General features: G+C 57.0%; 5 protein-coding genes across 5 annotated transcripts in view; 3 read left to right on the forward strand and 2 right to left on the reverse strand.

Moving 5' to 3' along the window:
• Positions 1-1,096: 1,096 nt before the first annotated feature.
• On the forward strand, positions 1,097-4,840 carry LOC309677411 (lateral signaling target protein 2 homolog; the record flags this gene model as incomplete). The annotated part of the gene is made up of 12 exons (XM_082490208.1): positions 1,097-1,138; positions 1,886-2,026; positions 2,103-2,240; positions 2,406-2,608; positions 2,683-2,772; positions 2,878-2,967; positions 3,089-3,190; positions 3,637-3,758; positions 3,845-3,958; positions 4,134-4,232; positions 4,512-4,624; positions 4,709-4,840. The coding sequence occupies 12 exons, from the start codon at positions 1,097-1,099 to the stop codon at positions 4,838-4,840; spliced, it is 1,386 nt and encodes a 461-aa protein (XP_082346334.1).
• An 896-nt stretch (positions 4,841-5,736) lies between these two features.
• On the forward strand, positions 5,737-6,713 carry MXD3 (MAX dimerization protein 3; the record flags this gene model as incomplete). Its single annotated transcript, XM_082489734.1, has 5 exons — positions 5,737-5,885; positions 5,972-6,001; positions 6,077-6,191; positions 6,310-6,466; positions 6,543-6,713. 5 exons carry the CDS (start codon positions 5,737-5,739, stop codon positions 6,650-6,652), a joined length of 561 nt encoding a protein of 186 aa, XP_082345860.1. The 3' UTR covers positions 6,653-6,713.
• Positions 6,714-7,238: 525 nt separating this feature from the next.
• Positions 7,239-9,239, reverse strand: PRELID1 (PRELI domain containing 1). Its single transcript, XM_082489732.1, has 5 exons — positions 9,067-9,239; positions 8,518-8,743; positions 8,327-8,440; positions 7,969-8,047; positions 7,239-7,524 (listed from the first exon to the last, which is right to left on the reverse strand). The coding sequence occupies exons 1-5, from the start codon at positions 9,156-9,158 to the stop codon at positions 7,388-7,390; spliced, it is 648 nt and encodes a 215-aa protein (XP_082345858.1). The 5' UTR covers positions 9,159-9,239; the 3' UTR covers positions 7,239-7,387.
• A 108-nt stretch (positions 9,240-9,347) lies between these two features.
• On the forward strand, positions 9,348-11,568 carry RAB24 (RAB24, member RAS oncogene family). Its single transcript, XM_082489733.1, has 8 exons — positions 9,348-9,498; positions 9,577-9,645; positions 9,769-9,847; positions 9,932-9,999; positions 10,117-10,216; positions 10,441-10,491; positions 10,583-10,645; positions 11,135-11,568. The coding sequence occupies exons 1-8, from the start codon at positions 9,382-9,384 to the stop codon at positions 11,197-11,199; spliced, it is 612 nt and encodes a 203-aa protein (XP_082345859.1). The 5' UTR covers positions 9,348-9,381; the 3' UTR covers positions 11,200-11,568.
• Positions 11,569-11,668: 100 nt separating this feature from the next.
• Positions 11,669-27,126, reverse strand: part of NSD1 (nuclear receptor binding SET domain protein 1) — a gene marked incomplete at its 5' end in the record, with an annotated part of 65,678 nt that continues 50,220 nt past the window's right edge. Inside the window, 3 exons of the mRNA XM_082489735.1 lie at positions 11,669-17,345; positions 18,355-20,688; positions 24,702-24,906. Coding sequence (XP_082345861.1) covers positions 18,356-20,688; positions 24,702-24,906 — 2,538 coding nt within the window. The 3' untranslated portion in view covers positions 11,669-17,345; position 18,355. The remainder of the gene's footprint in view (positions 17,346-18,354; positions 20,689-24,701; positions 24,907-27,126) is intronic.

A 27,126-nucleotide genomic window follows, 5' to 3' on the forward strand; every position in this document is an offset into this window, starting at 1 on the left:
GCAGCTGTGGGACAGGCAAGGCTCCAGGCTCACTGTGCACGCAGAGAACCCCAGCCACGGGGGGCAGGACACGCTGCCCAGCCAAAACTGGAGCCAGAGCCTGTGGGGTCATGCAGAGCTCCCACACCGGGGCCAGCCCCACACCCGCACCCACACCCGGCCGGCTCAACCTGGGTGCCGCAGGGCTGCCGTGACTCAGGGACTTCCTCAAGCCGAGGTGGTGCTGCCATGTTTACTTAATCACCCTCTGCGGATTTTTTACCCATGAATCCATTCCATTAGGCTTTCAGACACCTGAATTATCGGCACCCACATCCTGTGGCCAGCAGTGCCAGGCCTGGCACAACGCAGGAGCAGCTATCTCCTCCGGCACAGATGGGGCGGTTTGCTGTGCCCGGTGCCCCGAGCACCCCGGGACCCCTCCTTGGCCACTCGGCCCCTTCTGCTCCCACCGAGGGGCTCCTTTGCCCCCCTCCCACTGCAGCACCCCGCACCCTGCGCAGCCCATGCAGCAGAGAGCAGGGGGGTGTGTGCAGGCGCCTCCCCCCTGTGCCCCCCCACCAGCCCGGGGATGCACGGGGGAGGAAGCTGAGGGGCTGGACCTCTGGGGTGCCCCTGTCCACGGAAAGTTGGTCCTCGGGGGCTGCAGGGAGAGGAGAACCGGGAGGGAAGAGCCAGAGAACTGGGAGGGGAAGGCCCGGGCACCGGGAGGGGACAACCGGGAGCCTGCGGGTTGCAGTCGGGAATTGGAGCCGAGAACCGAGAGCGGAGGGCGGCACCGGGACGGGGAGCCGGGGCAGCCGGCGGGGGCACCCTGCCCGACCCACGGGGGACCCGCCCTCGCCCGCCCCGCCACGGGGAACCGGTCCGTCGAGCGGCGGCCCCCTCCCGCCACCCGGCGGCGGGAAAGCCCCGGGTCCCGCCGCGGGCCGAGTGGGGCGGGGCGGGGCGGGGGCCGGTCCGCCAGGTCGTCCCGGTGCCGGGGCTGGGCGGACACCGCTCCGGTCCGCCCCCGGGCGGTGCCCGGTGCCGGCCCGCCCCGTCGGCGAGCAGCGGGCGCGGGGAACCGGGCGGCGGCAGAGCTGCGGGGCGCGCCATGCTGCCCGCCGCCCTCCGCCGCTGGCTGCGCCGGCCCAAGGTGAGAGCCGGGGGGGTCGCGCAGGGGGCCGCCCGCCGCCCCGTCGGGGCTGCCCGGGGGCTCCGCCGGCACCGGGAGCAGTGGGGGCGGCGGGTCCAACCACCCCACCCCCCGGGTCGGAGCGGGAGGAGGAAGCAGTGCCCGGCCCCGGGGCTGGAGGTGCGGCGGGTGTGCGGGCAGCAGCCGGCAGGACCGGGCAGCTCAGCGCCCGTCCCGGCGCCGCCTGCTCCCGGGGCGAGGAGATCCGACCCCCCCACCCCTCTCCATCCCTCTGACCCCGCGGGGATCTGGGGGAGAGATGGGGCGAGGAGCGTACCTCCGGGCTCTCTGGTCCCCGCCGGGGGCTCCCAGCGGACCTTTCACCTGAGCCGGTGTTTACAGCCGCGCACGGATCCGTGCCCACGCTGCCGGGATGCGGCCGAGCTTGTTCATCCTGCTCTGCCCCTGGGGAAACTGAGGCACGGGTGGGTGGGGACGGCGGCGCTCCCCGGCAGGGCTCGGCCGGGGGCCACCTGTCTCCCCTCCCGCCCCCGGCACAGCTTGGCCGAGCCAGAGCCGCCGTGGGGGTCCCACGTACCTGCCCAAGTGGGTGTTCGTGGACCCGGGGCTGACCCACAGGGACTGGCTCCAAGGGACCAAATCATAGCAGCCCCTGCTGTGCCTGGCTGTAGGCACAGGAGATTTGGGGTCCCCCCCTGGCTCAGCACCCTGGGTGCTCCCACCATGGACCCTTTGCTCTCCCCACAGCGCTCCGATACTCGCCTGCTCTCCCAGTTCTTCTTTGCTGATGAAAGGGTGACACGGGTGGTGGCTGAGATCAACGGGCTGGATGCTGAGCTCGACCCGCAGCAGTACCTGGTGCTCCTCAACCAGCTCCACCTCAGCCAGGTACGGGGGCAGCCCAGGCCCCAGTGTGACCCCGGTCACCCCAAGTGGCTGTGGGTGACATCCCTGCCCTCCCCAGGCTCACCTGCTGGCCATCCTGGAGCGGATCATGGAGGAGTGCATCCCCACACAGCGGCACAGCCGTGACTACCTGGTCAAGTTCCCTGAGGAGCTCTTGGTGGACAACCTGGGGAACCACATGCTGTTTGCTGCCGAGGTGAGCATGGGGATGCCATCCTGGGGGGGGCAATGGGGTCTGGCTCCACCAGGCTGGGGGGCAATGGGTGCCAGCCAGGGTGGTGCACCCCACCATGGGCTGACCTCGGGGGTAGGGACTGTGCTGCCCCAGGCACTGGCTCCTGATGGCCCACGGTCTTGGCAGTGTCTCCTGGCTGGGACCTTCCTGGAGGTGGAGGAGGCAGATGGGGCACAGCTGCGGCCCCAGGCCAGGAACCTGCTGTGCAGCCTGGAGCTGGTGCGGACGGTGCTGCGGGAGCAGAGCCTGAGCCAGCCTGGCTCCTACCCGGAGCCTGTCCGGGCTGTGCTCGTCCAGTTTGACCAGCTCTTCGCAGAGTTCGAGCTGAGGTAGGGGCCGGGATTGGGGTGCTGGGGGTCTGTGCCAGGGATGGAGGACCCTCACGGTCCCCCCGGCTCTCCAGCTATGTGTCCTCACTGGTGGCGGTGAAGTCTCCTGAGGAGATCTACAGGCAGCAGGAGATCATCGTGCTTTTCTGTGAGACAGTGGAAAGGTGAGGGGTACTGCGCACAAGGTGGGTGGCGGCAGGGACCCCAGCCCCGGGGATGGGGCAGTGTCCCAGGGCTTGGCCCCGTTGTAAGCATGTCCCCCCTGACAGAGCCCTGCGCCTCGGCTACCTGACCCAGGAGATGATCGATGGCTACGAACCGCTGCTGATGTTTACCATCCCTCGCCTGGCCATTATCAGGTGGGTGCAGCCCCCTTAGGGGTGGCTGGGTGCTCCCCACCCTGTACCAGCCCCTTCCCCCCTCAGGCAGTTGGGGTCCTGGGCAGCCCCCACATGTGAACCGCCATGTGTACCCTTGCAGTGGCCTCCTCATCTACCCCGAGGGTCCCCTCAGTCTTGAGCAGAGCCCTGAGCAGATGTCACGGGTCTTCAGCCCCTTCTACAACCTCCTGAAGAAGATCAGGTATGCTGCAGGGGGCAATGGGCACCCACGGGTGGGGCTGTAGGGCAGCAGTGGGGCCATGATGTGGGGCTGACGCCATCCCCTCACTGCAGGGACCTGTTGCGGGTGCTGTCGGCAGAGGAGCTTGGCCTGCTGGAGAGGAGTCTGTGCACAGCGGAATCAGAGGATCCCTGTGGTCCAGCCACCCCTCCAGCTTGGGGGGCAGCCGTGCCCAGAGCAGACTCCCCTGCTCCCTGGAGTCTCCTGGAGGTCCCCTGTGCCACCCCACCTCCCCCCACCTGCATGGCACGGCTGGGACCCCCCAGTGTGGTGAATGACCTGGGCACCGACCGGTGGTGGGGGTATGTTGCAGGGAGGGAATGGGGCCAGGATGGCAGATCCCTGCCTGCTGGTACAGGGATGTTTTGTGCCACCTCTGGGGTAACCATCACCTCCTCCCTGTGCAGCCCCCAGCCCCCCAGGAGCAGCCCAGGGCTCGATGCCACCCAAGGTGCCCGCTGCTCAGAGCTGCGCTCTTGCTACAGCAGCACCAAGGACATGCTGCACACCCTCTTCGTCTGCATCTCCGGTAAGTGAACCCCTCGCCACCCCCTGCAGCACCCTGACACCCCCCCAGCACCATGACCCCCCCACACACACACCCTCCCATCGCAGGGGTGGCCGATCAGCTCCAGACCAACTTTGCCAGTGACCTACGGAGCATCTTGAAAACGGTCTTCAAGATCGTGGCCTCGCAGGCGGAGCCCTTGGAGGACCCGAGTGCCAGCCGTGAGTAATCCCCAAGGACACCAGGGATGGCTCCTTTCTGCCCTGCAGATCGTCCCTCCTGGGTGAGACGAGGCTGCAGCCCCAGGCATGGGGATGACATGGCCACAGTGCCCATCCCCATGGGGCTGAGCCCAGCCCCAGTTTGGCTGGACCACCATAACCCTTGTCCCCGCAGAGGAAGAGGACGGTGACCCATGTGCGGCAGATGCTCCTCGCGTGGCCGACTGTCCCCTCTGCTCCAGCCCTGCGGAGGCTGCCGTTTACCAGAGGGCTGGTAAGGGGCTGCTCGAGGTGCTATGGCTCTGGGGCAGGGTGCGAGGCTTGGGCTAATCCTGCCCCTACCCTGCCTGGGGGGGTCCGGCTGCCCTGGGCACCCCCAGGGACATGGGGACAGTTGCTGTGTCCTGCTGGTGCTGGCTCAGCGGAGCAGCCACAGGACACCTGGGAGCATGGGTCCTTCCAGGGGGCTGAGGACGTCCCTGGGGATGGGGCGGTGATGGGGATGGGGTAGAGGGGACCCCAATGGCTTTTACTGCTGCATTTTGACCAGCAGGTGCCCGCCACCTGCCTGAGTGGGTTCCAGACAGCACGTGCAGCCAGTGCTCTGCCTGCCGCTCGCCCTTCACCCTGCTGCGCCGCAGGCACCACTGCCGCAGCTGCGGGAAGGTAGGAGGGGGTTTGGGCTGGGGTGCATGGGGTCCCGTGGGGGACCCGGCCCTGCTCAGCCCTGCTCTGGCCTTCTCCTGGCAGATCTTCTGTGCCCGCTGCTCGCCACACGCTGTGGCGCTGCCGCACTACGGCCAGCCGAAACCCGTACGCGTCTGCACGCACTGCTACGTCGCCCACCTCTCGCCCTCGCCCAGGCGTGCCCGGAGCCAGTGAAAGACCCCCGTGCCACATCCGCATCCGTAGGAAGCCACAAAACAGGGGGACAAATGGCCGCTCAGGGGCTGCTGGGCGGCTCCACAGCCCCACGATTCTCCTCGGGGTGGGCACAGCGGCAGGACCCTTCCACACACCCACACGGTGGCAGCCGGTGCCCCACATCGGTGGGCGCAGGACCGCCTCACCCGGTGTGCCGCGGCCGAACCCCGCTCCCGGCGAGCAGCCGTGCGCCCCTCCCGGCTGGAAATGTGCTTCGTGGTGGTGGTTTTTTTTTCCTATTTCAGGTGAACTTTGGCTGCTGTTGGGGCCCGGGGCAGAGTCCCCCCCCTCCGCCCCCGGGGGCCTGGTCTGAGACGGTGCAAACAGCCCTCACATGACGGCGGGTGTCCCGGGGCCGTGCCGTGCCGTGCCCGGGGCCCGGCCCTCGCCCACGGGGCCCGGCGCTCCCCTCCCCCCCGCCCCGTGGATTTTAATAAAGAGATAAACGCGCCTGGCTGGGCCCGCGGAGGTTCCGGGGGAAAGGGGGGGAGGGCAGCCGGACCGAGGACACGCGTGGGCGCCGGGGGGGGGGGGTCGAGGGGCAGGGGACAGCGGTGGCTGCGAGTGGGCTGGGTGGAGTCACGTGGGCACGCGCGTGCGGACAGCACGCGTGACCGCGCGCGCGCACACACACACACACACACACACACACACACGCGCGCCCCACCCGGAGCACTCCCTTCAGGGGCGTGGCCGAGCGCTCCCGGGGGGGCGTGTCCCTCGCCACCCTTCCCGCCGATTCAAATTTGAAGCACGCGCTTTCCCGCCCGAATTTGTTTCCCCGCCGCGCCGACGTCAGCGCCGTGGGGCGCCCAGCAGCCAATGAGCAAGCGGCTTCGCGCCCGCCCGCCACCATGGAGTCGGCGGCCACCAGCATCCAGGTGCTGCTGCAGGCGGCCGAGTTCCTGGAACGGCGGGAGCGCGGGGCCGCCGGTCCCCGGTACCCCGCCGAGGCCGAGCACGGTTACGCCTCGAGGTCCCGCCGGGCTGCGGGCAGCGTCAGGTGAGCGGCGGGGCCGGGGGAGGCCGGGGGAGCGGGATAACGGCGGCCGCTAGCGCCGCTTCTGATCACCAGGGGCTCTCCCGCAGGTCGGTGCACAACGCGCTGGAGAAGCACAGGTACAGGGGATAAACGGCGGGGCAGGGGGTGGCCGTGCCCCGGGGCTGACTGCCGTATCGTTCCCCCGGCCACAGGAGAGCTCAGCTGCGGTGCTGCCTGGAGCGGTTGAAGCAGCAGGTGCCAGTGGGCGTGGGGTCGGCCCGTTCCACCCTGCTGAGCCTCCTGCACAGGGCCCGGCTTCACATCCAGGTGAGGGGGAGCGGGGGCAGCACTGTGGCCACTTGGGGCCCTCCAGCCGGGGCCCTGGCTGGAGGACCCCCAAGCGGCGACAGGGCTGCCCCACTTATGGCTCACTGGATCCCCACAGAGGTTGGAGGAGCAGGAGCTGAGGGCGCAGAGGGCTAAGGACCAGCTGCGTAACCGGCAGCGGAGCCTACGGCAGCGGCTAGAGCTACTTCTGTCACCCACCAGCGGGGAACGGGCGTGGGCTGACAGCTTGGACTCGTCCCAGCTCTCGGAGCCTGGTGAGTGAGGGGAGAAAGAGTGGGGAGGGAAGGGGAGGCTGCTGGAGCCTGACCCGGTCTCCCCCATGGTGCCCAGAGGATGTGGAGATAGAAGTGGACGGCGTGGTGTTTGGTGGGGACCTGCTGCCCGGCTTTGGCACCGGGAAGGACCACAGCTACTCCAGCCCCCGCAGCCCTGCGTCCTGATGGCACCTGCTGCCTTGCCTGCACTGCACTGCCTGCCTCCTCCCTGCCTGCTGCTGCTCAAAACGCAGCCTCCGCTGGCCTCATCATGGCCGCCTGGGTAAGCGGTCACGGGTGGAGGCAAACACCCGGCTTGGCCCCTCACTGCCAGGCTGCTGAGTGGTATTGGCCATGGTGCTGGGTGCATGGGGCTGGGACGACGCCATGGCACCTGCTCCGCACTGCACAAGGTGCTGGAAGAGGACCCGGTTGTCACAGGGACACCCTCCCACCTCCCTCAGGGCAGGCTGGGGGCTGCCTGCCATGGGTGCAGGGCAGCACCACCCCAGCAGATACAGCTAAAGGGGGGGCTCTGCCACCCCTGAAGAGCCAGGAAGGGGAAACGAGTGCATTAAGTAATCTGCCTTCACGCTCCCGCAACTGCCCTCCTTTCTTGTACGTACCTGACACTATTCTAGTAAAGGCACTTGGTGAAACCCCTGCCTGTGTCGTGCCTGTGAACCCAGTCCCTGGCAGCAGGCTGGACCCCCAGAGAGGAGGGCAGCACCAGGGTCTGCTCTAGCCAGGCCAGCCCCAGCCAAATCAGAGGTGGGAGTAGTTTCTTTTAATGATAATTACATCTCAGAAAGGGTCTAACAGCAGCTGATTGTCAGACTTGTACAGTTTCTTTAAAAATATAAAATCTAAGGAGGCTCCTATCTGTTCTGGTGTAGCCAGCACCCGCCTGGGCCTGGCCCCTCACACGTACTGCTTCTTCTTGGGGGCTGCCTTGCTCGCCAAGTCCTTAGCTTTCTCTGTAGCAGCCAGAGCTGTCTCCTTGGCTTTCTCGGTCGCTTCCTTGGCTGTCTCCACCAGTGTTTTGGACGGAGCTTCTCCTGTAACAAGGAAGCTGTTAACTCAGCCCCAGCCGGCCTCCGCCCTGCCCCGGCACAGGAGCGCTGGCTGATGCAAGCTAGACCGGCCCTGTCACCTTGGGATGGAGGCAATTTCCCCATGCAGAGGAGAAGCTGAGCCCAGTGCTCCTGACTGGCACGTGTCAGGGCACGTTGCGAAGGGGAACTGCAGGCACGTGACTGCTGCTGCATTATGTCCCGCTCCTGCCTGCACTGCACCCCTGCCCAGCCCTGTAAGTGCTGCCTGGCTGCTCTGCTCAGGAACAGCTGGCTGTGCTAAGACATGGGGACAAAGGCAAGGGACGAGGATTTCACAGTTGGATTAGTTCAAGCCACAACCTGCCCGTGGACTGGAGTGTTCCCAGTGTGACCTGTAACTCCAAGAGACCCATCCTGATCAGCCCCTGCCTGCCCTTGCACGCTCACCTTGCATTCTTGCTAGCACGTATTCAAATCCCTTAGTGCTCTTGGTCACGTTGCTTTTGAACCTGGCCAGACCAAACTCCTGCAAGAGAAGAGTCCGTGAAGGTGCACGCCCAGCTCCCTGGTCACACACAGCCCCTGGAGCATTGTCCCAGCTTGACCAGTCCCAAACATCTGGTGGGCTCATGCCCACCAGCTGTGATGGTTCTAAGTGCCCCAAGAGCTCAAGAGGCTGGGGGTAATGAAGGGAAAAGTAGAAAAAACAGCACAGGGAAGGGGTAGAGCAGGGGGGGAGCAGCAGCTTAAAGGCCTCTCCAAAGAGGGGGTACACAGCGCTGCTCGAGCAGTTGGCAGCACTCACCTGGACAGCCCGGGAGACGCCAAACAGGCTGGAAGAGACCCAGGCTTCCCGCTTGACCTCGGTCCAGTTGCTATTTTCCGGGTTCACCTGGTACACACAGCGCTCCTCCACCACCTGCACAAGGCACAACCTGGCTGTGGGCACTGGCAGGCGCCTGCCACATGGCTGCACATCTGCCCATGGGCACCTACCATGAGACGCACGTGGTTGATGTTCCAGGTGAATGTGGTCATGGTTCGGTTCTTGGGGTCCACAATAGAGTCCTCCAGGATGTAGACGGAGTGGGCGACATTGGCCGGGAAGAAGCGCTCCGCCCAGCGGGGCATCCGGTTGGTCTTGGTCAGGAGCCGCCGGGAGAGCAGCTTGTGGTCCGCCGTCACCTCCCGGTGCACGATGTCTTCAGTCAGGACATGTTTGCTAAAATGGGGAGGGGGAAGAAAACATCAGGCCCTGCTCTCGGACAACAGCCCCCGCTCCCGGGAACCACCAGGCACTGCAGGGGTGGGGATGAGGGCTGTGGTATGGAAGAGGAACCAGCAGGCCGCTGAGACTCGGGGGGGGGGGGACGGGCGGGCGAGCAGAGGGCCCTGCCCCCGTGTGACCCCCGGGGAAAGGGATCGGGGGCGGGGGAACGCGGTGGAGGACGCGAAGCCCGGAGAACCCCTCGAGGGGCCTGTCTGGGGGGTGGGAGAGGGCCCCGAGGGAAGTCCTGAGTCGGAGGGGGGGAGGCCGCGGCGCACCTGTAGGGATTGGGGTAGCGCTGCCAGAAGGCGGCGAAGACCTGGTCCCAGGGCCCCTTGAGGACGCCCAGGCTGGCGCAGTACTTCCCCATGGGCCCCCGCCGCTCAGGCCCGCGCCGCCGCGCCCGCTCCGGCCCGCGCCTGCTGGGCGGCCGCCATGCGGCCTCCGCCCGCCCCGCCCCGCCGCGCACTTCCGCCTATCCTCATGCGTACTTCCGGCCGCTGGCCCCTCCCCGCCACTGTCTCACTTCCGCCGCGCCCGCCCCGCCCCGCCCGGTTGTGGCCCCGCCCCGCGGCGGCGGCGGCGGGAGGAGGATGAGCGGGCGGAGGGTGGACGCCAAGGTGGTGCTGCTGGGGCAGGAGGGGGTGGGCAAGAGCAGCCTGGTGGAGCGCTGCGCCCACCGCCGCTTCCGGCCCGGGCCCTACCAGAACGTGAGTCACCGGGCACTGGGCACCAGGCCTGCCCTTCCCCCGGGCCGGTCCCCATCGCTCCTCCTGCTTCTCTTCTAGACGATCGGGGCCGCCTTCGTGGCCAAGGTGATGTCCGTGGGGGAGCAGACGGTGACCCTGGGGATCTGGGTAAGTGCGGGGGCTGTGACATCCCCCCGGTGCCACCCCCCTTTCCCTCCCCCACCACCGGTACGGGAATCCACGGGACTCTCCCCCCCCCCCCCCGGCTGAGCGCTTCCCTGCCGCTTGCAGGACACGGCCGGCTCGGAGCGCTACGAGGCCATGAGCCGCATCTACTACCGCGGGGCGCGGGCCGCCGTCGTCTGCTACGGTAAGGGCGGGAAGGGGAAGGAGCCGGCGGTGCCGGTACCGGCGGGAGGTGTGAGGGGGGCAGACCCTGACCGCTCTCCCCCAGATCTCACCGACAGCACCAGTTTCCAGCGAGCCAAGTTCTGGGTGAACGAGCTGCAGAACTGCGAGGAGGTACGGGGCGCGGCGGGGGGTAGGGGGGCGGTGGGTGATACGGAGCCTTACCGGAGGGGACGGGGAGCCAGTGGCGGGGCGGCGGGCGCGTCCCTCCCGCCCCTCTGCCCGCCGCAGGGCTGCCGGATCTACCTGTGCGGCACCAAGAGTGACCTACTGGAGGAGGACCGGAGGAAGAGGGGGGTCGACTTCCACGATGTGCAGGACTACGCCGACGGTACGGGGCAGCGGGTGTGTGGGGGAGCTCCCTGCGCCTTGAGGCACCGGCTCTGCCAGGGGCCTTCCCCCGGGCACGGCCTGTCCTGACACGGGGCCAGTGGGGACGGGAGTATGGAGCCCTGCCAGCCCGCTGTCACCAGCTGTGCTCGAGGGGTGACTTCGGGGGAGCCGAGCCGGCGGGGGCCTGTGTCCCGCAGGCGCTAACCAGGACCCTCGTTTCAGAGATCAAGGCCGATCTCTTCGAGACCTCCAGTAAGACAGGCCAGAGCGTGGGTGAGTAGCCCCCCCACCCTTGGCCATTCCCCTGCACCAGCTCTGTCTGGTGCTGGGGCTGCCTGCACCCACCCTGCCCGCTCTCCCCCAGACGAGCTGTTCCAGAAGGTGGCTGAGGACTACGTCAACTTCACCGCCTTCCAGATGATGACAGGTGAGCAGGCAGGATCTGTCCCTCCTCAAGCACCCTCTCCTGTGCCAGGGGGTGCGCGTTCCCCTAGGGAGGGTGTGGAAGACGAGGGCTGTGGGGTCTTCGGGGGGGTCAATGCAGCTCTGTGCCAGGGTTTGTCCAGCAGAGCTTGGTTCCCGTCCTGATGTCATCGTCCTCACTCGGGCCAAGCTCAGCATGTTGGCCTAACTGGGCCATGAGTGGCCTTTAGCAACTAGGCAGCCAGGAGCCCTTGCCCAGTTGTGGGACCGGCTCTCAGCTCTGCACCAGGCCTGTCCAGGCGTGCTCAGCCCAGCTGTGCCTCCAGCCCTGGGCCATGCCTCGGCTATGAGCCCTGCCGCTTCTCTGCGGGGGCACCAAACCCCTCCCCAAGGGACCCACCAGCACCCGGGCCTGGGACCAGCGGCTTTTGGGCTCCCGCACGGCATCATGGTGTAGACGTGCCAGCAGCCTACCGCCCCTGCTCTCTTCCAGAGGAGAAAGGTGTTGACCTGGGCCAGAGGAGCGGTGCATACTTCTACAGCTGCTGCCACCACTGAGACCTCCTGCCAAAAGGGAACCGTTGCTGGCCTGCGCCAGGCTCCTCTGGTTTTTTACCTGCTGTTTTAGCTGTATGGGCCTGTCTGCAACATGGCAGTGGCACACAGCCCCACGGACTACTCTCCTCCTGGTGTGCAGAGTGGCAGAAGGCTGCCATGCGGTGTCAGGAGCCATGGGCTGTCACCCTTGGGGGACCCTTTCCCTGCTACCCTGTTTGCGGGAGCTGCTTCCCCAAGTCACCGCTGTGGCACAGCGGCGGCCATTAACTTATTCTCTCAGAGATGCTGCCTGATTTTTTGCAGATTTATTTGAGCGTCTTCTCTCGAAGTGTACAATGTAAATAAAACACATTGTGGTCTGAGCCGTCACCCTGCCTGTGCCGCTGTCGGGGGTCTCCTGTTCCTGCCCCGGGTGTCTGGGTATAGCTGGGCTCCCCCCCTGTTTGGCAAGACAAACCACAAGAGAACATCAAGAGTAAAGTTAAACTTTACTTTACAGTAATTTTTCTTCTATATACAAAGAATTACAGTACATGTTCTGGGAGCACCTGGGCAGGGCAACCCTCTTTTCTTTATAAGTTTCACATACACAGCCAACAGTCTAAGGGGAGCAAAATGAAAGTAATCAATGGTCCAAGACTCTCCCCTCTCTCTCTTCTAAAAATAATATACATGCTGGAAATATGTAGGTTTCTCTCACCCATTCTGGCATCCCTGCTTAGAACCAACAGACAAGTCCCATCCAGGGCTGACCACCCATGTGTCCCCCACACAGTGCTTGCTCCGACTCCCGCTAAGCCTGTGGGGGACCCCCTTCTGCTGCCACCCCACAGGCAGCAGACCTCGGTGGGGACAGAATGCAGCATGGGGCTTCTTAGGCCAAGGTGTCCCCCCCTCCGCTCTCCAAGCAAACCTCCCGCTCACGGCTTCAGTACGACTTACACCGCTGCTGGAGCACGGGTGACCTCCCCTGTGTTCCTCTCCATCCCCGGGCAGCGAGGAAGGGGGAGCAGGCAGGTGGGGCCACCCTTCCCAGGACTCCCAGCCTAGCCGGCAGCCAGGACCCTGGCTGAGACCACATGGCACCGGAGGGTGGCAGGGGATATTCAAAGCCAGGCACGGTATCCGACACATGCGGTGTCTTGGAGGTGAGCAGGCTGGCGGGGCGGTGAATGCAGCACTGCTGTTAAGCAGGGCTGGGAGCGCTGCTGCCAAAAGGCTTCTCCTGCCCCTCACAGGCAGAGCTGCTCCATGCCTGCTCCCTGCCCGCACCAGCCGCTGCTGACACATCTGACCTCCCACCCGCATCAGCCGGGGCTGCCCTCAGCTCCAGCCACGCTCCACCTTGAGCCTCCCAGTGCTGCTGTTTTTCCTTTTAACAAGTTCCCAGTGTCTAAAAAAATACACAAAACCCAGTTCCTTGAAGTCAACAACTTGGAAACATCAGAAAAAAAAAAAAAAAAAACAAAACTGAAACCAGCTCAGTACCAAACGGACACAAAAAACATGCAGTTAGCGGATGCCTGCCTTGCTTCACGTGGCTCCACTCACTCCCTATGCCCACAGGGCCCACTGGCATGCTGGTTTGAGTCTCAAAACCATCAAAAATCGAAGGAACTGAGTCACGCCTCGTCCTGTTTCTGTCACGTGCCGAAGCCCAGCCCCACCTATCAGGAGACGGGATTCAGCCGGGGAAGAAACCTCCAGCCCACGGGCTAGGAGCCGTGAGTCCAGCCCTACCGTGCTAAGCTGCCAAACGGTTTACAATAGCACCACAATAGCCCAAGTGCTTTGCCAAGGGCAAACTGATTAAAACTTTACCTTGAAATAGGACATAGCAACACCCATTTCTCAGATTTCCCTAGGAGGTAGATTCAGTGCTGTAGGGACTGTCCATCACCGCCACTTTGCTAGCCCAAGCTCACGCACACTGTCATCTGCACCAGATTTGACTTAGGTTGTTTTTGGAGGGGCCGGAGCAGAAGTCTTGCCTTTTCCCGCCTCCTGCTAGCAAGGGCACTGCCGCCCTGTGGGCGAGACTCCTGATGAAGCCAAGCAAGCGGCAGAGCGGTCCCCAAGCTCCAGCATCCCATCTCCCAGGCCCTGGGAGCCCCAAGCACCCATCAGCCTGGCCGTGCTGCTGCAAGTGGCACAGCCTCAGCTGCAAATGCTGCCACTGGCATTATCACTATCTATCGCAGGGGAGTAATTAGTGCGGACAACAAACACTGTGCACAAGCCCTTGCCGGCCCTCCCCTGTACTTTCAGAGTAGCTGCACGGTTTGCCACTTTGCTTTAACACTCACTGGCTGGCAAAGTCTGAAAGCCTCATCAGTAATTTAGGGCAAAGCACATTACAAGCAGGTTACAATTACGGTTATTCCAAACATCAAGCAAAAATCAGAAGTTAAGGCTGAAATGAAAAGTAAACGGAAGGTGTTGAAGGTCTGAGGTTTCTCAAACAAACTCCCCCTGCCCTGTTGCAATGCTGGCTGCGGCGTCCAGGCGGGAGCAGTGCACGTCCATGGCATGCTCAAGTTACAGGTTGAACTGCTGCTGAGATGCACCAGGGTTAGGGCTGCTTTTTCTTTCTTTTTCTTCCTTTTTTTCCTGTGAAACTGAGCTGAAGCTCTTCTAGCACCCTCAATCCACATCATCTCACTGCAGTAAGTTACTGTCCTTCAAATATAATCATGTCTCTGATCTCCTGAATTTTAACAGCCACACCTTCAAAGCGAAGCCTGTGCCTGTGAGGGGTTTAACCCTGAATTATAACACACGCTCCCACAGTACCACTTGGATACTGTGTGCATGGAAGTTAATCTGGTTCTTGCATTTTTTTTTGTTAAATAGGAAGAGTTATAACTTGAGAACAGCAATAAAGCAAGCTGCCATGAGCTACTTAGTATCTGAAGATGTGCAGTAGGGGATTATCCCTTACAGTGGTCACTTTTCTGCTAGATTCAGCAGAACCTTGGCTGACAGCAGGCACCAGCCCAGAGAGCTGGTGCAGATGGGATGAGCCACACAGAATGGCAGCCAGTGCCTGCTCCTCTCCTGCCCACACGTCCTGCAGTGCCTCCTCCTCTGCAACCTTTCTCCCCTGCCTGGGCAGGCAGACCACCTCACTATGCTCTTACCCCTCACCAGAGCTCCTCCATCACCAAAGGTCAACCGGGACTCTCCTGTCTGCCCTGGAAATCCACCACTGAAGTGAGACCCATGGTGGGACGGAGGCCACAGCTGGCGACCTCAGTCCACTGCTCTGAGCAGGGGAAGCCAGGCTGTCCTGCCGGCAAGGATGTTGACCAGTGAAGCATTTGTATGGGACCAAATCCTTCATCCCCTTCAGAACTGGAAAGGGGGAGCCATTCCTACAGGTGGGAATGGGCTCATGACCCTGGCAAGTTCCCATGAATCTCCCTGGGACAGCAGGGAAAGGGACCCAGCTCTGAGCAGAAATAATTACACCCTTGATTCTGCTTCTACAACTCTCAACACCACTGGATCAACAGAAGAATCACCTCTCACCCACCTTGGGTGCAATTACACCTGACCTGAGACTTAGTGGCCAGGTAATCGGATCCCTCCAACACAGTAAAAAAAGCAGTGCCCTCAGCACAGCAAAGCTGGCCGAGCTCCTCGTCCAGCTCCAGCCCAGTGCAAGGGCTTCGGGAGGCTGGAGCTGAGCTGCAGCAGTCTCTCTCCCACAGGAGTGGTCTGCCAGGGGTATGTGTTACCTGCCACTTTCCTCTACAGTAAAGAACCCAGGTGATTCAAACTGGTTGAACTCTGAAGGCAGCAGAAAATGAACCAGACTGCTTCAGTACAGACATTTTGCTCTCCTCCTCCAAGGCAGTGCTACCAGCTGCCATAAACAGCCAGAGTCTCAAGTGCTAAAGAAGCCCAATATTTCCTTCATGAGGGTTGTGCTGCCTGGAGCTGTTTCCCATCGCTCACTGTCAATGAAGGAGGGCTGCGCAGGGCAGGGCTGCCGGGACCTACCTCCACACCTGGTCAGGCCTTGCTGTCTTGTTGAGGTGACCCAGCACAGCCATTCCTAACAGCACCACTACTCCCTCTGCAAGCCCCACATTTGTCTGAAAAGCCCTCCTGACCTGACAGAGCATTGCCCAGAGGCCCAACGAAGGTGAGGAGGAAACAGCAGCTTGCTGGCTTCCTCCTTCAATGACATTTCCACACACCAACTTTAGTGAGCAGCCTCCCAGCTACGCTGAAGTCAACTTTCCAGCATGCTGCTGGAAGGTAGCAAGTCAGAAACCTGGATCCTCATGGAAAAGTCATGAAAGGAGACAAGAAGAGAGGTGGGGTACAGTCAGACGCAAGAAATAAGGGTGAGAGTTTGAAATGCCATGCAATGTTTCAATCCACATTCACTGTTCAAAACAAGCTTTTGGGTGAAAGCCTGCTGTGTGAAAGGCTGCTGCTGCCGTGAACCTCACTTTACTATGCGAACACACGATTTATAGAAGTGATTTTTTCAAACCTGCACTTACGAGAATTCATTGAGAACTTCTCCATTTTACAGATTTAAAAAAGCCTGCACCAAAAATATTCACAGTTTATTTTTCATGAAACAAGTAACTAGTTAACACGTGACAATGCGAAGCAGAGGTGGAGAGAGCAGTGCAGATACCTTTCTGGTTACAGCTGTAGCTGGCTGGGAGGCTGGCACGGAGGGAACCCTACTTACATAATCTACATGACTAAGTCCAGCTCATGGGAAGGCCTATAAATGTAAAGTCACAATTTATTTTCCTTCTTACACATGATAAATACTTAATATACTGAACCTCATTACCATTTTTTTAAATTTTGTTTAAAAAAGTTAATGAATGCCCTTAGATTATCTTCTCTCTCAATGGCTCTGAGGAGTTGTCCTGATTCCCTTTGTGCAGGAGTCACGCAGAAACACAAGCTGCTTGCATTTCCCCCGTTTCAGCAGCAAGCAGGAACTGACCTGCCAGTCTTCCCGAAAAAAAAAAAAAAAAAAAAACCAAACCAAAAACCAAACCAACAAAACCAACATTAAACAGTAAGTTTCCATAAGCCATAAAGCTTTTCAAAGTCGCTAGCTATTCTACAAAGGATCTGAAATGATTCGGACTAGAGAAGAGATGCACCATAGCACTGGTAATGTCCCCTCCTGCCCAGCTCACCTGGGCCTTTACAGCAGGATGCTGTCTTGGGGTGCATACATCAGGAAAGGAGAATGGGTCAGATTAGTCTCAGTACAAGTGTCTGCCTCCCTTCATAGAAAACTGCAAAGCTCACGACCGTCTGCTCTGGGAGCGGCAGGCACTTGCAAGCCAGGTGGGAACAACAACCTGCTCCCATGTCGGACGGAGAGGGTCAGCCTGAAGCTGAACGCTCCCCTTTCTGGGAAGGGACCTGCAGATCTGTCTGGAAGGAGAAGGATACACTGGAGCTGCGGAAGGGCCTGGTAGCGGGCACAGAGTTCCGAGGCTGCAGCACCCGGATTGGCAGAGCTCAGGCAAACCACAGAGGTAATGTGTTGTGAGAGTGGGATAGTGTGCTGGTCAGCAGCGCTTCCTTGGCAGGATACCAACCCCATCCAGCCCTGGCAGCGCCGCCCAGGGACGCCTGTCCTCCTCCTGCCTGCGAGGGTGCCAGTGGTGGTTAAGAAGCCACTCTGCAAGTCCCTGGGAATCTACCACTTCCCCTAGAAGTACCATGGCCAAGCGAACTTCTGCCTCAACGCTTGAGTAAACGGCTTTCAGCAGGCTTAGTCTGAACACCAGCCTGACGACCACCAGGTACTAAACATGTCCTTAACTGGAAAAGGGAGAAGAGGAAAAAAGAAAGCCAGTCAGCTGCTGGAGCCCACCGTATTCCAGTGTGAGAACTACTATTCAGTTGGAAGGACACACACGTGCACGCACACACACACACCAACACAGTCCAGTTAATTCAAGTCTCCTTTGGTTGTAGAAGAGTTAAGCCAGAAGCTACCCAAGGGGAAGGTGTCGAGATGGGTCACGATACAGCTATGTCACTCTTGCCTCCGCGCTGTGCAGCAAACGATACAGGCTTCAACTTGCAGCTCGGCAGCGCGTCTCGCTGCTGGGAAGACCAGGTATGATGCAAACACGTCCTGAACACGTCTGAGGCAGGGGGAGAAAAGACTGCTCAGTCTGCTGGCTCACGGTAATGACAGAAGTCAAGAAGAGACTGGATGGAAATTTGAAAGGGAGCACCACCACTATACCAGGGCGGTGCTCAGCACCTTGGGGAAATCCACTCTGCTCTACACTGCTATTGCTGCTGTATAGGTCACAATGTTTTCGAGTGCAGGAAACACTCCGTGTGTCCTGTGCTAAAGGTTTAAGACACAAGAATGTAAAAAAACCTGCCAGATGGCTTCTTCCAAGATCTCTGTTTTCCCTGACCTCCTTCAGATTTCCCATTTCTCAGGCCTGGCCAGTTGGAGCTTTGCACAAAGGAGCCTGAATGGATATTGCCTATTGCTGGAGAAAACTGCACTGAGCCAGTGCAGCAGGCTCCTCTCCCAGCTCAGCTGGAGACGATACCTGTCCTCCAGTGAACCACGCATGCAGCATGTCCCAGTGAACGTACGGACAAACCTCGCAAAGCAACACCCTGCAGGAACAGAGACCCGGGCAGACAACAGATAAACCCTTTCCCTGCTTCCACAGAGTCCAGCAAGGGCATACACCTGACTGCTCACCGCCTGATCCCTGAAACATCTCCAGTCCCAGGGCAGCCTGACTGATCTGCTTCCTCTAAATACAGTAACAAGTGAGGCCCCTAGCTGTACCTGGGAACCCGCCTACGAATCAGACCTGGAGCTCAAACACACTGGATCAGTAATGTGACCATTTCAATGGAATTGGAGATTTTTACCCAGAGTGGACTCTTTATTTCAGCTTTACCATTTGTAAAAGAGGAGAAGGTCACAGATGCTCTCTCCCTTCGACTGGGCCACACTCAGACTTATGTGAATGTCCTTGCTCATGTCACGAGAGAATACGGATGGGATGTGCATGGGTTAGGGGCTGGGCTCAGGGAAGTGAATAAAAAAAAAAAAACAAAACAAAGATTCCCCCTCCCTAAACATTAAAAGACTGAAACCTGCCTCCCATATTCACCAACCTCACTTTGGCTCTGAGTCGGCCAACTCACGACAGACAGAATCCTGGTTACGGGCTAGCGCTGTGTTTTGTTCAGGCAAAGGGTCCTGCCCCCGAGGAGTCTGTGCTTTTCCACTCAGCCAAGTAATCTGGTCAATTGTCTGAATGTTTGTGACAAGCCACTGCATCTGCTCCGGGGGCACCGGCGCTTCCCTGGCTGGCCGAGGGGTCTGCTCAAATGCACGCAATCTCTCTGATGTCCAAGGGGTTTGCTCTGCAGGGGCTGAGGCCACTTCCCAGCCAGGCTGAAGGGTCGGCTCTGGTAGTTTCTCTGCTGTCCGGGGAGACTGCTCTGCAGGCGTCAGGGATTTTGCGGTGGGCCAGTGGGTTTGCTCATGTGTCTGTAGTTTCTCCATAGGCCAAGGTACCTGTCCAACATGTGTCACCACCTTCCCAGCAGACCAAGAAATTTGCTCACCAGCTAACATGGTCCTCTCTTTCTGCTGGGGACTCAGCTCCACAACCGGGCCTCCTCTCTCCTTCGGCTGAGCATTCTGGTCGACGGGCCGCAGCGCCTTCTCCGACAGCAACAGCCTCGGAGCTGATGCAGCCGGAGGCTTGTCCAAGGCTTGAGGCCGAGGAGCCACAGCAGCAGCCAGCTTGTCCGATGCCTGAGACCACGGGGCTGTAAGAGTGAGAGACCTCTCCAAGAGCTGAGGCCGAACCACCCCAGAGCTGAGAGCCTTCTCCGGAGGCAGGACCCGCAGAGCCCCGGAGTCAACAGTCTTCTCTGGAGGCAGGGGCCGCAGCACCCCAGGGGCAAGCACCTTCTGTGTGAGTGGGATCCGCAGGGCCCCCGAGCCGAGAGCCTTCTCCATGGGCAGGACATGTGGTGACCGGGAGCCAGGGGCCTTCTCCAGTGGCAGGGGCCGCAGCACCCCTAAGCTGGGAGCCTTCTCTGTGGGCAGGATCCGTGGCATAACTGAAGCAGGAGCCTTCTCCGGAGGCAGGGGACGGGGTGCCCCAGAGCTGGGAGCCTTCTCCGTGGCTGGGACCCGCACTGCCCCAGAGAAGGAAGCCTTCTCCGGAGGTGGGGGCCGTGGCACAGCCAATCCAGGAGCCTTCTCCATGGGCAGGATCCGTGAGACGGGGGAGCCAGGAACTTTTTCAATGGGCAGAGGCCACAGAACCCCAGGACTGGGAGCCATCTCCGATGCTGGGACCTGCGGCACCACAGAGCTGGGAGCCTTTTCCACAGACTGTGGCTGTGGACTCTGGGCAGAAGCTTTGTCCAACGGTTGAAGCTGATCGGCCACAGGATGCTCGTCCACTGGCTGGGACTGCAGGGTCCCTGCCGTGGCAAGAAGTTTGTCTGACAGTTGAGGATGCAGGCATTTTGTTGGGAACTCATCCAGCAGCTCAGGCTGCTGAGCCCTGGTGTCAATGTCAGACTTGTCTGATAACCCCAAAACCCCTGGGGTGGCAGGAGCCTCGTCCAACAGCTGGAGCTGCAGGGCACCAGCAGTAACAAGCGACTCGTCCGATGACGGTGGAGTTCCCGGAGGAGATTTGCTTGGCAGATGAGGCTGTGAGGCATCACTTGAGGACTCATCCAGTGGCCACAGCACAGCATTGGTGGGAGGTTTGTCGGTCTGCTGAGGCCTCAGAGCTACAATGATGGGTTGCTTCTCTGACTGCAGCCTTAGGGACAGGGCAGCCTGAGGCCTGTCCGATGGCTGCAGGCAGAGCGACAGGGTGGTGGGAGGTTTGTCCGAAGGCTGCAGCCGGAGCGAGAGGGTGGTGGGGGGTTTGTTGGATGGCTTCAGCCTCAGTGACAAGGTGGTGGGGGGTTTATTTGACGGCGGCAGTCTCAGTGCCAAGGTGGCGGGTGGTTTGTCTGGTGGAGGCAGCTTAAGGGCCAGGGTGGTGGGGGGCTTGTTTGATGGCTGCAACCTCAGGGCTAGGGTGGTGGGGGGCTTGTCCGATGGCGGCAGCCTCAGCGCTAGGGTAGCAGGGGGCTTTTCTGGTGACTGCAGTCTGAGGGCCACAGACTGAGGTAGGCTGTCCAGAGGCTGAACACTCAGGTCTGTGTCTGCAGGTGGCTGCTCCGGTGGCTGGGTGTCCTCACCATTAGCCAGGGCTCCTATGGGAGGCACATACTCACGAATTTCTCCTGGCTCTAGAGGGTTAGGCCCACAGGGATCATGTTCTGTGCAGCATAAACGTCCATCCAGCTTGGAAATGAAGAGCATGCCTTCCCGGTGCTGCTTGCAGAAGGACCTGGGGCACATCTCGCAGAAGGAAGCTGCTTCCTTACCGCACATATCACACTGATGCCACGGGCACTCCCATTTTCCTGCAGCACAGACACAGGAGAAAAGACATACCTTAGGAGTGGTACAAGGGGAAGGGATAAGGCCTGCCGCAAAAGGAGTTCAAAGGAGAGGGAGAACACCCTGTAATACTCCCATACAATTCTACATGTCCTCCTCAGTTTCTGCCATAGCTCTCAGCCTTGACAGGCAGTTAACAGGAACCTGCATTCTCAGAAGCAATGTGGGCTATGATGATCATGACAAACACAAGGCCACACCAGGTCAGACCAAAAGTCCATCTGGCTCCAGCACGACACTAACCAATATGGGCACCTAGTGAAGAGCACACATCCCCAGCTTGCTTGTCTGTGGCTCTGGTTTCCACAGACAACAACAGTGGTATCTGTGGTATAATACACCCAATGGACTTTTTAAGTAGATGCATCAGGTTCTTCTAAGTCTTTGTTGATTCTGGGCCAACAACCTCCCTTCCTGTTTATCAGAAAGAAGAAGTGAAAGGGCAGAGAACACAAGGGAGTAAGTTTCTATTGTCTCTTTACCCAAAGGCATCTTCCTTAACCTGCTTATCACAGAGCACAGCTGCTCCCCGAGGAGCTCCATATCCACGCTGAATCTCTTCACCATAAGTATCAACACCATCACAGAGGAAAAAAAACACAACATTACACTTCAGAGACTGCTGCTTTTTTCACTTGTAGATGACCTCACTGTTTCAGTGCCCTGCTCTTCCAGTCAAGGCTGCTGCCACTGTCTTCTCACCAGTTCGTGGACATAAAGAACAGTGAGACCGCGTGCACCCAGGATACACGATGACAAGTCCCTGACCTCTCACCACAGGACCAACACAGCTGCCTTTCCAAATATGCTTCCTGCCTCCATGCCCCCCCCCAACTCCCTGCCCTGCCGCAAGGAGTCACTCCCTGCACAAGAGTAGCCCTTGCACGAGAGCCACAGGCCAGCCTGCGCTCAGAGCACAAGCAACGATGGAGGGCAGCTGCAGACACCAGCCAGGCCAGAGCACTTCCTAGCCTCCCTGAACCAAGCCCACACATCTGTGGCTTTGGCTACCAGCTCTTTTCCAGGGAGGCTGGAAGAGAGCACGACTGCAGCAAGGCACTAAGCAGCTTGTGAACATTTCTCCATGCACTTCTGCAACATCAGATTTCCACTCCCTTCTCATGCTGCTTTTCCCCTGGGGCTGAAGACAACATGTAGCATGTTTTCCCCTCCTTTGAAGCCAGTCCAAGGCTTCTGTTCTGGTCTCAAAATATGTGTACCACTTTTCTGCATCTTTTTCTGAGCGGGGATGTTTAACACTACACGTGGTTTTCCCTCTTTTGGGCTTGCAGTGCTGCAGCACAGGCTGTTGCTGCTCCCCCTGCACCGTCAGCAACCTAGAGAGCCACACTCAACACTCACTTTGGCAACCAGAAAGACTCCGGGACTATTATTATAAGAGGTCATTTGTATGGAAAATAAAGTAAGTCAAAACCTGCCAGTATGTTGCAGGAAGGATAAATCCTATCAAACCACTCTAATAGTCTTTGACAGGATAAAAGGCCTAATGAATAAGCAGCCTCTCCAGAGACAGCCCGGAGCAGAGAAGCCCTCTGAAGTAAGATGACACAATTAGTAACATGCAAACAAGCAGGAAATCCCAATTACAGCAATGTCCATGGCAGAAGAAACTTCTGAAGTAAAAAGTGCCGAACCTTTTATGTCCTGTATGACAGTTTAAGGAGCAGACTATGGAAATAACAACCTATGTATAAAAATGGTAAAATGGCTACAACTGGCTGAATAAAAAAAAAAAAAAAAAAAAAAAAATCGCAGAAAGCTGCTATTAATGGTCTTCTGGCAAACTGAGGGGGCATTTCCAATGATGTCCTTCAGCAGTCTATTTTAGTCTATATTTTAATTTAAATTTCTAGAAGCTGAACAGCAAATATTCTTACAGAAACAGGTAGATAACAACAAGGCTGTGAGGAACTGCAAAAATCTGGTTAGACAGGCTCACAATTTAAACTGGACAGATGTTCTTGCATCAACAAGGTGCAATTAAATAAAGACCAGTGCAAAACAGGACTGCAGGAGGAAAAAATAAAATAAATATGTGAAAAGGATCAAGACAAGAGGACTCAAGGATGATAGTGCAAATCATAAACATCACATAAATATAAAAGTTATTTTTGAAAAACAAGTCAAATCTAATTTCCTGAGATATTTTATGTAAATCACGAAATAGAATTCTTCTGTTCTGTCAGTGTAGCAATACTGCTAAAGTACTCTTTTTACCACAGTTTAAAAAAAATGCGTAGGCAGGTGGGACAGAGTCCAGAGCAGATCAAGAATAACAATTTTAGAAAATAAGAGCTGCAAGGAGAGGCTGTGCTTTGTTTAAGCCATAAAAGGACTACGAAGATAACAGTCTCCCAGCATGTAAAAAACGGGTATACCGGTATCAGAGAGATGGCAATCCTTTGTTTTTTCAAGACAGGCTTTTAAGAGAAACTTTTCAAATGGAAAGCAGGGGAACAGGCTAAATGCTGGATTCTCCTTTACTGGAGACTTTAAAGCATGGGAAAACCTGCCAGGATGTTACTGCCCCCCCTCTGTCTTAGCACACAAAAATGGATAGAAAGGTGATATTCAGGACTCCCTCACCCTGAATGATGTTTCCATAGGAAAGACCTGTGCTCCCGTTGACTTTCACATTGTTTTGTTACAGCGTTTATTAAATAAGCAATCCAAGCTTTTCTGTATAAATGCCCTATTCTCCCCCAAAGCTTAACACACACGGAATTTCTGTCATCTACAAAATATGCTACTAGCCCTTCTACACCTTCTGCCAAATTACAGCTGGAGGTGTTGAGAGCCCAGTGCTGGCTCCCCATGGCAGGCAGACAGAAACACTGTTGCAGTGACTCTCCTGGCAGTTACTTTCAGAGACTCCTCAGTTCCATGTTTCTCAGCCTGCCTCTATGTGCTCAGAAAATACTGCACAGAGGTGCACAGAGAATTTCTAATTATGACAATCCTTACAGTATTAAATCAAAATATTTACAGCCCCTAAACAAATTACTTCAGTGCAGTTGCTTTTATTAACCAAATCTATTATCTTAGCAAACCCCCCAAATTAGGTTCGACTAGTTATTCTACCTAAAAAATTGTCATCCAGCATCGTTTATATTCTTACCGTTTAATTCTTTAGGCACTTGATCCCGTGCTTTTCCATCCTCCTGGACTGGCAGACATCGGGCTAACTGGCCTACCAAGACTCAGGTCAGACCTTTCCCTTTTCTAAGCATTGGTTAAAGGTGAACACTCATTAAAGGTCATTAAAGGAACTCCTTTAGTAACCAAGACAAACTGAAAACAACAGAGGAAACACTCCCCTCAACTAGTTCCTTAAAAACTTTTACATGCAACTTAAATCTTCTCCTCTAACAGATGTTACTTTACACCCCCTGAGCTACTAACGAACTAGAAACTTTTATCACTCATAAAGGGAGGCTATTTCTTTCTCTGAATTCAACTAGAAATACTTTTTGAATATTTTTTCTTTTTATTTCAAATTCCTGCCCTCATTTTAACACAAACTAGAGTATGCTTTGATGCTGTTCTGTTGCTTAACTATGAACTCATGGCTATTAAGACATCTAACACATTTTTCTCTTAACTCTTATCAATTCACTCAATTGTCTACAACTGAGGGAAAACAGCCTGAGGAACCAGTATCTCAACTATTGTTGGGACTGTCCTCTGCCAAGCCCCAAGGATGGGGTCAGCTCACAAGCACCATTTCTTAGGCAAGGACCAGCTCCCCATTCAGCAATCAATTCGTCTTTTTGCAGTCTCAGTGGGGTGCAAACCAGGGTGGGTTGTGTCCCATGGGCCACAAAGTCTTTTCAAGTGAGGAAGATTTGTCTAAATTTTAAGATGCTGTGAATGTATGCAAGGTGATGAGCAGCACCTGGACCACCTCGAGCCAATGCTGTGACCCAAGCAGAGCCCAGCTGTGCGCAGCACTGACCTGCGGGTCTCTTGGTCAGGTTGAGGCAGTCTGCGTGGTACACCTTGGGGCAGCCTGGCTTCTTACAAGAAACTAGCTGCCCTCCATCCCCACAGCTGAAACACTCATCCTCTCGCTCCTTCATCACCTCCGCCTGCGACCGGCGCTTCATCTGCGGCCGCCTCTTTAGCTTCTTGGACTTTTCCTCAGTGATGTTGGGTTGGCTCTGTAGGTGAGACAACATCAGTTAATGCAGGTCTCTGCCTCTTCCATCTGTTCCCTTCCTGCTACAGTGGAGATAACTGCAATGCTGCAAACAAAATTCCACTACATCCAGCCATACCCGAAACGTACGTAGCATCGCTACATTGCTTCTTAATATTTGGCAATCATTTTACTATAGCAAATACTTCTTTTTTCTTTTGGAAAACATCTGGATGCCCTGCACGAAAGCCTGGTTAAACATGAGATATATTGCAATTAGCAATGGCAGAACAAGAAGCCAGGGGCTGCCAGGCATTGCTGAGCTTGTGCCACCTTTCACAGACTCTTCAAGTCCTCAGTCAAAGCAGTGGGGTCTCCTTGCACCCGTGACTCTCATGAGGAGTCTCTCCTAGGCTTTCCTGCACTTTTTGATGTTCCTCACCCCTTCTCTCCCTGTTTAGTCTGAATTTATCAGTGACCAGTTTAGATCTCTTTGTTCTTCCATCAACACTGCTCTTATTCTGCAGTTTTTCTCTCCCCCACCCTCCTCATAAACCAAACACTTTCGCAGTCTGCACTCTCAGTCTTCCTAATGGCTTTTCTCAAGCCCTACTGAGTTTATTTCTCCCAAATACAAGTTACAGAATTATATACGCTAATTCAGACGACACCTCACAGGCCTTGTACAATGACATCAACACTTCTCCAAGAATGGGAAATCTGTCCCAAAGCACTGCTGGGATATGCCTTTTTCACGGCATTTGCCTTTTTCACAGCTGCGTCATCACAGCAGCTCAGTTCTGTGGCAGCTGAACTGCCCAATGTCTCCTTCTCCACCATGACTGCTCACCAATGACTTTCTCACAGTAGATTTCTTTCTGCTATTACCCTCCAGGTGTGTACTCTGGTATCCTGAAACTCCAGCCCATTTCCAGTTATACTCAGTTATTCCTTTGCAACTGCCCCATCCTCTTCTCCCACACCGATGACATCTGACATCTTTGTGTCATCAGACCGGTTAAATTACCAGGCTGCCAACAGCTGTGTTACAGGCAGTAATGAAATAACCACAACTGGTCCCAAGATTGGCATCTAAACGGCTTAAGTGCTCTCTTCTCTGGCCTAAGGCTTCCTCCAACTGCTCCTTCCTGCCCCCTGCTTCCAGCTAGGTTCCCAGACCACTCCTAACCCCCTAGGCACAGATCCTCCACAGCTAAACTTCCTATCGTACTAATTGTTCAACCCCACAAAGATGATGCTATCAGGCTAGCTTGTCTAAACAGATATGTGCTATATTTTATGCCATTTTCCACATATCTTTATGTCCAAATATGCATTCTCCTCATGTAACATCTCTGTGTGCTGAGATGCTACGAGGTAATTTTTGCATCCTTTGTTCCGCATAAATATTGGGCACTATTGCCATCACTCTCCTATCAAGATTAAAAACCAAAACATTTAGAAACCTTTGTCTCCAGACCTACAATTTCAGAATTTGGCAGCGGTGGTTATCCAGCTATCCTGCCACCAGGGAGTTACATCTCTTGATTGTTTCCTTCCCCTTCAACAAGTAGCTATTTCTGTTTTCATACAATCGTTCCCATTGACAATGGGGACAAGTTAGGCCTTATCACTGAAAATGCAGGCAGTGAAATCACTCCACCTAAACTATTCCATCTATTCTCAGTGCCTAGTACCTCGGCCATCTAATTACAAAGGGAACAAGAAAAACTTTTCACAGCTAATTTGAATGTCTAAGCGATGTCTAACAACTGGACTAAGCGATTCCCACTTGCTCACAGCAGAACAATAGACTCCCAAGCATTCTTCCAACCTCCCAGTTAGAAAGGTCACTTTTAAGAGTGAATTTGAGTATAATTAGTGAAGTTTTGTCTTGCTGTATCTTCAGGAAGCTTAAAAATACATCTATTGTTGGATAAATTTGGAAAAAAAAACAAACCCAAACTAAACCCAAGGTACTGTTTTCTTGGGTATTGTTTCTTAGCCCATCTCATCAAGACGGAATGAGTTGCCTCAGGCATCACAATGGAACATTAATGCCAACTAAAGGGCACCTTTCTCTGATTTCCATCATGCAACCTACAATTTCAGGGCAAAAATGACATTCGAGCCATGTATACAACACAGGAACAGCACAAAATCAATTGAACTTTAAATCACAACCCAAAAAAAGAACTAAACACATCAGATGTGTAATTCACCTCATCTGTCAACTGCTGAA

The sequence above is a fragment of the Vanellus vanellus genome (genome assembly GCF_965231255.1).
Source record: "Vanellus vanellus genome assembly, chromosome: 13".
In the NCBI taxonomy this organism is placed as follows: domain Eukaryota; kingdom Metazoa; phylum Chordata; class Aves; order Charadriiformes; family Charadriidae; genus Vanellus; species Vanellus vanellus.

What these genes read in the sequence shown, in the direction of transcription:
- PRELID1 (XM_082489732.1), bottom strand. Translation starts at nt 9,158, where the DNA reads ATGGGGAAGTACTGCGCCAGCCTGGGCGTCCTCAAGGGGCCCTGGGAC. An exon ending in CGCTACCCCAATCCCTACAG is followed by an intron (nt 8,744 to 9,066) that starts GTGCGCCGCGGC and finishes TCCCCATTTTAG; the next exon opens with CAAACATGTCCTGACTGAAG. An exon ending in GCGTCTCCCGGGCTGTCCAG is followed by an intron (nt 8,048 to 8,326) that starts GTGAGTGCTGCC and finishes CTTCTCTTGCAG; the next exon opens with GAGTTTGGTCTGGCCAGGTT.
- RAB24 (XM_082489733.1), top strand. Translation starts at nt 9,382, where the DNA reads ATGAGCGGGCGGAGGGTGGACGCCAAGGTGGTGCTGCTGGGGCAGGAG. An exon ending in AGCTGCAGAACTGCGAGGAG is followed by an intron (nt 10,000 to 10,116) that starts GTACGGGGCGCG and finishes TGCCCGCCGCAG; the next exon opens with GGCTGCCGGATCTACCTGTG. An exon ending in CGCCTTCCAGATGATGACAG is followed by an intron (nt 10,646 to 11,134) that starts GTGAGCAGGCAG and finishes GCTCTCTTCCAG; the next exon opens with AGGAGAAAGGTGTTGACCTG.